We start from the raw sequence: 10,772 nt of genomic DNA, 5'->3' as shown, positions 1-10,772 counted from the left end.
CAGAATACCAGAGTCAACGCGTTTTAAACGGCTAACAACGCTACTTCGAGTTGAGGCATTTAAGGCCAAAATATTTTTTATCATTCTTAACATAGAACCTTGCTTACGAAAATAACCATATTTCGAGCATTTTTCAGCACTTTATGCTTTCGGTTTTTTCAGTTCAATGTTTTTTATCCGCGCTAGGGGCGTTTCCTTGAGAACGGATCCAGATGATATAGTTTTCGGTGCGAGCAGACATTTTTCGCTTTCACGTGAGCACTGCAGCAACAAGCAAAAGCTAATTACATATTTTCCAAACGACCAAACCTTTAGTTCATTAGATTATACTTCAAGGTCCTCAGTGTTTCAGGTAATTGAAGCAAAGATCTGAGAAAATTTTTTTAAACTATTTTAAAAGCACTTTTACGGTCGTAGTTCTTATTAGGGCCATTCCAGGTTAAAAAAAGACCATAATATTTTGAAAATTATAAGCTGTTACTGACCAATTTTTATGACGTTTCGCGGTAAGAAAATTTTCAAATTCTTAACAGTCCACAACTAAAACCATTTGAGCGTTTATAACCGCTAACGCTGGCTCTCTTCGAATAAGTGGAGACAAGGAACGAGTCCATTTAATTGAATTAATACATGTTTTCCATTTTAGAGCTATATCCCTAGATTAAACGTTTTTCCTCAGCCTGCAGATTTGTAAACCACGCACACACACACACACTGAATTCTTCATATGCTGTACCTATGAGCTGAAGCTTTTGAAGCGTCAGTTTTTTTTTTCACGTTATCGAAACAATGCTAAAACAAAAACAACAACAACAGCAAAAACACGAACACGAGTGTTTTATCACGTTTTTAAAAAACTTGATTTAAAAGGAACTGATTGTTTCTTGAAGAACTGAAATTTTTCTGGAGACAACTTCAATTTTCTAATAATTCGCATTTTTATCATTTTAAATTACTTCTCTTTTAAGAAAATCTAGGCAAACAACTCAGTCCTATCCAAATAATTTAGAAAGACATTCATTAAGCATCGATTTCGTTTGCTCTTTCTTACCAATGATTAATTAGGCCTTCTAGTAACCTTAGCAACGCGTTTGAAAACAGGCTTCGACGGGAGTACTACGGTCTTGCACATAAAGTTACCTTATGATATTTCTGCATTATAACGTTGACTGTCATACATTTTATTTAGCAGTAAGGAGTCATGTCCTGGCGAGATAAGAGAACGACCGGGATTGCTTTGCTGTTGGTTGGTGTAGCTTTCGTGGGTCTTGCTCTCCTTTTCAGCCTGGTTCTTCCACGTGCATTACAAAAACGAATAACTGACGAAATGTGTGTCAGTAGTAAGGAGGATGCTTATTATGACCAATGGGTACGTCATTTTATGATTAGTCGGCCACGAGAAAGGAACTGGAACCGAAATGCGTCCCGCAATTGTTTCTGGGATTGTCATTGGGGACGCGCCGATCAGCTATTGGCTAATTTTTTTTCGCTGTCCCTGATAACAGTCCCAGAAGTCTTTGCGAAAGTTAACTCGGCCCAGCTTCCTTCTCGTTTGTAAAGTGGTGAGTAAGGACTGAACAAGAGTCTGTAGCTGTCATGCCGGCCACTTATTGTTTAATTTAAAGATTAAACATTATACACAGTGATATAAGCTCCTGAGAGTAGTAGATCTAGGTGAAAGGCCAGGAGGAAGGGAAGGAGGGGAGGGGAGGGGAAAGCGGAGCTGCCATCTGTCATGTTTAGTCCAACACCGACGATCATGTTCCCTGCGAGCAGAGGCCCTTCGGCCCTTCGGCCCGTCGGCCTCTGCTCGCAGGGTAACGAGACATCTAACGATCGTGAGGTCAAGGCGGCATCAATACTTCGTTTCCGTCAGACACTTACCCCCAATGCCCCTCCCCTCCCCCAAATACACAGTATCATAACAAACATCATTTCCCCGTGTTTTCTATCACTTGACAGTAGTACCTAACGTACATGTATTTCCTTGGGGATCCCAATTTATCATTACATTGAAGCTCGTACTGCGAGTGGCTCAAGAGGTAACTAAGTGTAAGTTTGACGACAGTGCTACGAGCACTCAACGTCGTTTCGAAGGTCTTTTCTCTTCTTTCCCCCTCCTTTTGACTCCACTGAGGAAGGGAAGAAGAGACATCTTGGAAACCAGACTACAGGAATTGCATTTAGGTTTCTTTGTTTGCTTATACAGATCAATATTACGGAGAGTTTAACAAAGATTTATTACTGGCATATCATAAACAAGGAAAGATTCCTTTACAATGGAGAAACACCCAAGGTAACATATCAAATTTACCTTAAGCGGCCTTGAAACTTTACTGGTAAATGTACTTTGTTCTATGGCTGGCTCGGTAGCTTTAAATTAGATATAAATACAGACAGCGAAAAATCATCACACACTACTTATAAGGATATCACGCGTGATTGGATGGTAAATTTTTGGAGGGCTTAATGCACAATTTTGAAATATAATCAGTCGAGAAGGTAATTAATAGATACTGTAACATGGAGTAGTCACAAGATGGGAACAGTCGCTAAAACCAAAGTATGCAAGGCACCCACAGACGTAAACCTTAGAGCGATCTTGTACAGTTTATAAAGTACTACCACAAGAAAGTAACTTGAGTGCTCCCCTGAATTAAGACATGAGGGCTATCGTGTAAAATACTAAGTGGTACCAAAACAGTATTAAAAGAAAACACGTTCAATACGTTTTTTGGATTTTCTTAAACCTAGGGCGTAAGAAATGGTGTGATTATTGTTGACTAACATTTACCTGATTATAGCTCGTCGAAAGAGGTCCCTATGTTTTCACAACACTTTCAAAGAAGATTGATGTTACCTTCGATCTGTCCGGAAAGGTGACTTATAAAACTTTCCAACAACAGAAATTCAACAAAAAGATGACAGCAAAGCTATGCGCAACGTGTCAAGAAAACGACAAGGTAAGAAATAAATAAAAAACGCACTTTGGTGGTGAAATTTACTGGTCTGAGGGACACATGCACACGAGGAATTGTTTGTAAAAAGAAACAAACACGGGGTAAACAAATCGACAAAAATGTTTCATCGACTCTTATATACCGTGGAAATGACGTCAACGTTTTAAACACATTACAGTGAAACTGCTGATTAGATTTGACGTCATGTGACGTCGTAAGGGAAAGAGGCAAATGATCTCTGAACCTTGAAGAGATATATTTATCAGCTATCAATAAGGATAGATTGATAAATCGGAATGGATGGATGGATAGGAAAGTACTACTGGAAATGAATAAAGGGAGGAGATTTATTGAAGACCTATGTGGTCTGATGAATGGATGGATAGATGGAAGGACTCTTTGTGAATGAACAGGTAAAATGGATGGATGGGTGGATTGAAAGTTGTAGATAACTTTATGAACAAATGTCTTACCATTAACATTTTTCTTTTGTTATTCCTTAGGTGAGCATCGTTAACTTGGCCTACCTGGGTCTTATCAACCAAGTTAAAACAGCGGACTCCTTTAGTCTAGTTTTTCTCTCAGTGGCAGTTGACAGCCTGTTGCGTGACATGGATTCGATACTGGGACACCGAAACGCAACACTGAAACAACTGGGAAAAACCTCGAGTTTGCTGCAGCTAAACAACTCATATAATCCAGAATTTGGATCCTGGAAATATAATAAGCTCTCTGGGACTAAAATGAGTCCAATAAGACGAGAGTATAGCGTTACACAAATGGGTGGACTTTATAATGCCCTTGTCAATGCGACTCTACTAGGGCCTCCCAAAGACACGACAACCATGGCAGACTGCCAAGAGACACCGCATCTACAAACCTGTGGCTTGTTCATATGGATGGCTAACTTTGTCCTTTCCTTTCACGCCAATGGTACCAGTCCTAAGTTTAACCACACAGAAGCCGAGCGACTGATAGAAGATGCTTTTTGTTCCAATCCAAGTTCATGCTATCACGTGACTGGCCGGTCTGACATCGAATCATTATTTGAATTTATAAATGGCCCTCTAAGAAGATATACGCTATGGTTCATGGATCATAACAACTACGGTCTTGTTACGACGAGAAGCCAACGAGAGCTTGCACTTGGCTACGTGATGGATAAGTTCCGTTATCCCCCGGCTTATCCTAATGGTCTCCCTTCCCTTGGTGCACTCGTAAGTCACTCATCTTTCAGTGAGGCTGTTCAAAACAGCGATTCCCACACCCTGCATTCATGTAACTCCTCTTCTGAAGAGCATCTGAAGTCGACCTGGGCAGGTAATGATCAATGACGCTTGGTTATTATAGCGTGTTTGGTGCACTAAAGGTGATAACTTTAGGCAAAGGCGCACACGAGCCAAAGGCCCAAACGGCCGGATCTTATCCCAGTTCGTTAACATGAAGCATGTTTTGGACTATTGCTAATCCCCCCTGGACGGGATGCTAGTTCATCGCAGGGTTACCCCAAAGCGGTTTGTCGCCGGTACCCATTAATACACCTGGGTGAAGACAGACAAAGTGGAGTAAAGTTCCTTGTCTAACGCGACGAGTAATACTTGAACCCCGGACCTCCAGATCCGGAGTTCAAGGTGTTAACCACTCGGCAACACACGCCTCCAAAGGTGGGGATGGGGTACTTAGACCGCTTAGGGTTGTCCATTCTTTTTGATATGAGTGGCGTATATCACACTATCAAAAAACGGCAGCATCGCATTCCAATCTGACCCCTTGGTATGTCTGAGTTTGTAAGGTATTTCACAATATTGGTATAGCGGGTAGTAGGACCGACGAACGCACATACATCGTTTGTTCACTCAACAACCGAAAATTCGCGGAAGCCGACACCAGATACTCTTGCTTATGGTGCTCTAAGCGCGCTTTTTTACTATATGATATTCACAATATATAAATTATTACTATTATTATTATTATTATTATTATTATTATTATTATTTGTTATCGTTGTTATCGTTCTGACAATGTACTTGACTTGGCAATGCTACCATTTTTTTACAGCCTACAATAGTGAAACACAAGTGAGGCAATCATTTTACCCAAGCGCCTCCGCGAACGAGCTGAAGGTACATGGTCACCAGGCCCTTTTCTTTCCCGCGAAAAAAGTTAGGTCATGTGAAGCCCACAGGCCAGCGGCAAAGAGTTACGAGATTTTCATGCCGCAGTTGAAGAGACGGGGAACACTTGTCCAGGAGAAACAGGTCAAGATAAAAGGGCTTAAGTTGGACAGGTGAGGCACTAGCTAGTGTAATAACAGTAAGGCTTGGAATTCGTGATCATATTAGAATTTGTAAATAGTTGTTCTCGTAGAAGGAGAAAATATAACCAAGGAACCACTCTAAAAATTTGGGCAGAAAAGTTAACAAATTCAACTAAGATGCATAGAATCTTCGAAACTGGCGCTGCAAGTAAGTGAGAGACGAGGGCAAGTGTGTGACTCAATTGCATCACATCTGTTCCTTTGATAACAAAAAATACATTACTTTAAATCCTTTTTTCAATATCAATGTGACCTTTTCACAGGTTTCGACTTGAGGAAAGCCTGGTAACAGGGAATAACAGAACTGTTTTTACATCCGGGCTTCTCGATATGTCTGGTATTTACGGATTTCCAGTCCTTACTGGTTTTCCTCGATTCTTGCACGGCGCGCAGAGCCTGGGAAAGAAGATAGGAATTCCAGCAGCCGATCCGAAGAAGCATGGATCATTTGTAAGAGAAAATAACAGTTATAAATGCAATTCTTAAATTACCAACTCTGGTCACCATAGCAATGATTCTCTTGTCCTTGGCCACAGATCCCACAGCTTAATTAGCATTGACATTAGAGAGATTACGAATCACGTTTGCGGCAAACGGCAACTGTCAAATTCAAGCTGACGATTTCTCAACATAGAAAAAAAACAGATGAAAACTGTACAGACTCATTTTTATGGATAAAACTCGCGAGAAACCGCTAATATTTTGGTACATATATTATAGAGTGAAAGTCAAGTAAAGGGAAAATTGTAATATACAGATTGACGTTTGCCGATTGCATGTTGGTCGCCAATACACCTTAGGCGTTGCTAAAGCGAATATCTCTCCGTCTGCAATCGAAATGATAATTACTGTTAAAAAAAAAAAAAATGATTTGAGTAAGGTTTAATTCGGTCTGTAATCATACGAGCGATTAGTGAGCTTACGCAATAGGACGGCAGAAAGGAGAAGACGGCAAACGCGGTGTTCACCTTCCTTTATTTAAAGAGATCTTTTTCCGCTCGGTCACGTTACGTTCATAGTTTTAAAATTCAGTACTTAAATCCACACAACTTGAGAAGATATAACTAACCACCGAGAAGTGATAGACGTGATAGACGTTTTCTTTGATGTTCAAACACCGAGAAATTGTTACATATGCACAAGGGTGTATAATGTGATATCCAAACACTGAAAAGTAATATATCAAGCACGAGAAAGAGTGATTCATCTGATGTCCAAACACCGAGAAGTAATATATCAAACACGAGAAAGAGTGATTCATCTGATATCCAAACACCGAGAAGTAATATATCAAACACGAGAACGGAGTGATTCATCTGATATCTAAACACCGGGAGTGACTGACAGACACAAGGAAGAGTTATTTTAGTTGATACATCAAATAGGAGAAAAAAATTGATAACATAATTCTTTGTTCAGAGTCAAAATTTTTACCCACCGTTCGGATATATTTACATAATTATCAAATACCTGAAATTTGCAAAAAAATTCTTAGATTACAGGAACATAACATAACATACAGCTTATAATTCAAATTATGAAACATAGTTAATATTCCCTTCGTTTGTTTGTTTTTTGCGGTTTTTGCCTCTTGTCTTGGTCTTTGCTACCATTTTTTTTCTGTCATGTTTTCAGATCGATATTGAACCATTCACAGGAACAGCCCTTCAAGCTGTCTTTCGGTTCCAGATCAGCGCGGTAGTCAATAGCGGCGTGATATTGAGTCAATTTCAGCCCAGACCATATAATGTAAGCTACGTGGACGACAATGCACCTTTTTACGAAAAAGTTATTCCATTGTTTTGGATCGAAACCTCCCAGGTCATCAATGAGAAACAAGCAAGATTATTCAGATCTGAGGTATAAACAATAGAACTCATGAATATGACTAAACTCATTTGATTTTGATTTTCCTAATTTCATCGTCAGAATTTCAGACTTCAGTTATGATTCTTATTTGCTTTTGCTTTGATGTTCAAAAAATTGTTTCAAAAGCATCAAACATTTGCATGAAGTTCATCTTTTTGGGATAAGCTTCAGTTTCCCCTCAATTAAAAACAAAACAGAAGTATATTACCCCAACTTGATCCAACTTATCTGTCCTGTTTATTCTCAAGCTTTATTCCTTGGTCAGTGGGATAGCTTATCCGCGGGGGGGGGGGGGGGGGGGGGGGTACTCAACAAATGGTATTCAACGACCATTTTTCACGAAAAAGGTACCCATTTCGTATACCTTCTATTGACAAATGGTACCCCTTTCACATATCTTGTTTAGAACTTTGCATCCCTTTTAACTGCTGTAAATGCACTATCTTTTAAACAGGAACCAATCAGAAAAGTAAAGCGTTATCTCGACTTTTTAAAGCCATAAAATTCATCTGTTCCGCCCTTTGGGCCCTTTCACCGACCCAAATGACAGATTTCCCCAGTCTTTTATGTACTTCACCCAGTGAAATCCCTCCCCTTTCGTATACCTGAAGCCTAAAAAAGATGCCCCTCTCGGGCGGAGCCTGCCCGTATAGGCCATCACAGGCATTATCCCCCCCCCGGGTAGCTGATACGAACTACCTACCAAAGATGTAAACGGAACGGTCGAAACATATACCTCCCGTACACCACTTACCCTTTGCGAAATGAAGCCAAAAAGCACAAGTATGCTAAAGGTCTTTTTTTACTTGCTCTTCCTACCAGGTTTTTGATGCACTAAGCAAAATGTGCACAGTGATGGTATGCATGTCCATTGCTGCCGGCGTGTTCCTGTTTTCTGGTTTGCTTCTTGTGGTACTGTCTATCAGAGGTGAACCCAACACTGTCGAGGTGGAACTCAATCAAACTTAGTATAACGCTGTTTGAAGAAAGTTTGGTCGGCGGGTGATCATCTTTACTCTAGGTGTTGTAATAAAGTGCAATGGTTACGAAGCCCGACAGCTTTCTTTGTTATTTTTTTCTCTTGTTTTTGTTCCCCCTCTTTGAACTCAGTGACAGTGCACAATGTTGAATGGCATCGATTCCTCGTCGTTTTCAACAAGAGAGCAGGCCAATTCCTTGCTAACCGAGCTGCAGAGGCCTTTTTTCCCCGCTATTGAGCGGGCGGGAGGAAAAGGGGTCTCTTTTTCTCCCACCCGCTGAATACCAAGGAAAAGAGGTTTCTGCTGGCTGGGAGAACTGGTAATAGAAACGCCCCTTCAATCTATTCCGGTACAATGTGTGGATCAAAATCAAACACAATAAGTGAACTCCTAACACAACTACAACTCCAACTCCATTGTTTTCATCTTAACTTTTTTGCAGCTTTCACTAACAGCCTATTATGGCAACTAAGCACTTGGTTGTTAAGTAAGACAATGCAAGTAAGTATTAAGAACTTCTAAGTAAGGTTTACTTCACCAAAAATATGCGTGTGACATCAAAGCCTGGGTAAAATCTGAAGTTACAATTCAAGAAAGGATTAAGTGGCTTGCAAAGCTCCCTTATTATCAACTTCGATAATCTCAAGAGACCATCAGTTCTCTCGACTAATTTGCTGTCTCTTGAGCTGTATAAAGCGTTTTCACATGACGTCTCAATGGTGTCCCATCCCAAAACATTGGAAAGGCGGCCAGATTTTTGTTCCTGTGAAAGCAGTCCCGCGGGAGTTTTCGCATGTAAAAAACTTCTTTTGCTCCAAAGACTTTTGCATAGCTGCTGGTCACGTGACTGAAATCCATCTATACGTTGTGAAAATTAATCTCGTACCCAGATCTCTTGTTGACGAATCCGTACTAGAGATCTGGATACGAGATTGTGTCGGAATGCCTAAGTGAGCCGCGAGGCAATATGGGAAATTTCATTAAAAAAAATTATTCTCAAACAAAGCCATGAAGCACAATTCTTCCATCATAAAAACACTAAGGTAAAGGCTAATTTTTTAGGTTTTACACTATTCTGTGGCGTTGACAACCATGAGATTGAGACAAATTTTTATGGGATTTACAGCTATCCTCATGACATTTTGGTCTTGTCGCGTACGTGCCGGCTTGAGGCCTTCAAATCCGAAACAACTGTATGCACCTGTCTCACCAACTGTCAAACAACTGTATGCACCTAAGGAAGTAAGAATAGACCAAGCTTGTGAATCACGCTTTTCAACAATTTTTCTTTTATTTGGCTCAAGAAATTACTGCACGAAATCATAAAAAATCGATTGACTGTTCAGATGCCGTTAAGAGCAGCACACTCAGCACCTACAATGAAAAGTGGTAGCCACCAGTTAACCTTTGTTTACACAGAAAGTACATTTCAATTTTTTTTTTGGAAAATTTTTTCAAGGTTGTAACCTTTTTTCAGTTTAGCCGGTATTATTATTGTTAATGTAATTAGTATGTTGTGTAGTTAACTGTAGTTTAGCATAGGCACACCTTAAAGAAAAGGTTTATGTGGCTTGGTTTGCGCAATTTTAGTGTTATCTTTAAACATCCATGCTACCATGGCAACTTTAAGAATCCCAAATTACACAGAGCAAACAAAATGTCTTAATATTTTTACTTGCAATTTAAACTTAAAACATTCAGCGAGTCTTAAATGACATCCCAATGAAGGCAAACCTCCCACAACCTATCAAAACTAAGTTCCCTATTTTCGCAATGGAAACTGAGTATGATAGCAGTCAGTTCCAGCTTCTTTCTTGACTCATGTACACGAGTCAGAAAAAAAAAACCCACTAAAAAAAGTGGACGCGGAAAAACTAAGCTCGAAATCAGTAGAAAGTATCTCGAAATCTAGTAGAATGCAAATTTCTTTGAAATGTCGATAAAAAAAATGACAGTCGACAACCAGATAAAGTAATTCATTTCATGGATGGGCATTTGTATTTATCCGTGATCATTAAAAAGTTACATCTCGGCGGTGAGGGGACTACAAACAATTTGGTCAATTTGCATAAAGCTATAAAGATGCCAAATACTAAAAACAAATAATAAGAGAAAATTCGTAAACACATAAATGAGGCTGGCGATGAAAGAACTGTAGATAAGCAGGGCGTTGGGGATTTCGGTTTTCCGCTTTTGACCATTTTTCAGTTCGATTAATCAAGTTTTGCTCTGGGATGATTTGAAAATTTTATGTCGACGGTCTTTCAGTTTTGGTGTCTGTTGCAGTTTACGCCGGGCTTAGCCGTGTTCGGTATTTGGGATTTGGCGTCCGATATCGATGAAGTTTTCAGCGTTCTAATATTGTTTCTGGTTTATTCCTCTTATCTGCTGCTACTTCTCTTTTTGGCAGTTCGAACGCCGTAGACATCGAATCGGCGTTGTTGGATTAATATTTGAATCCGTGACGAAGGTAATAGCCTCCAATGGTCTTGATCACGTTTCTTCCACAACAGTTAGACAGTTGTGTCCTAAAAATAAAGAATAATAATTTATACATAACTTCCTTAACTGATAAGGAAATAAAAGTTTTAACTCAAGCTCTTTCTCCCGAATTAAAATTAAACTGATAAATGAAGGTTTCAGCCT

At 39.7% G+C, this 10,772-nt stretch overlaps 1 protein-coding gene across 1 annotated transcript; it reads left to right on the top strand.

Annotated features, from left to right (window-relative positions):
- Window positions 1-1,201: 1,201 nt before the first annotated feature.
- On the top strand, window positions 1,202-8,115 carry LOC140921838 (uncharacterized). The gene is made up of 8 exons (XM_073371838.1): window positions 1,202-1,369; window positions 2,210-2,296; window positions 2,805-2,963; window positions 3,464-4,280; window positions 5,019-5,247; window positions 5,541-5,727; window positions 6,913-7,137; window positions 7,969-8,115. Exons 1-8 carry the CDS (start codon window positions 1,202-1,204, stop codon window positions 8,113-8,115), a joined length of 2,019 nt encoding a protein of 672 aa, XP_073227939.1.
- The last annotated feature ends 2,657 nt before the right edge of the window (window positions 8,116-10,772 follow it).

Source organism: Porites lutea, chromosome 12 (assembly GCF_958299795.1).
Source record: "Porites lutea chromosome 12, jaPorLute2.1, whole genome shotgun sequence".
NCBI classification, from domain to species: domain Eukaryota; kingdom Metazoa; phylum Cnidaria; class Anthozoa; order Scleractinia; family Poritidae; genus Porites; species Porites lutea.
This window is presented reverse-complemented; position numbering and strand designations above follow the sequence as displayed.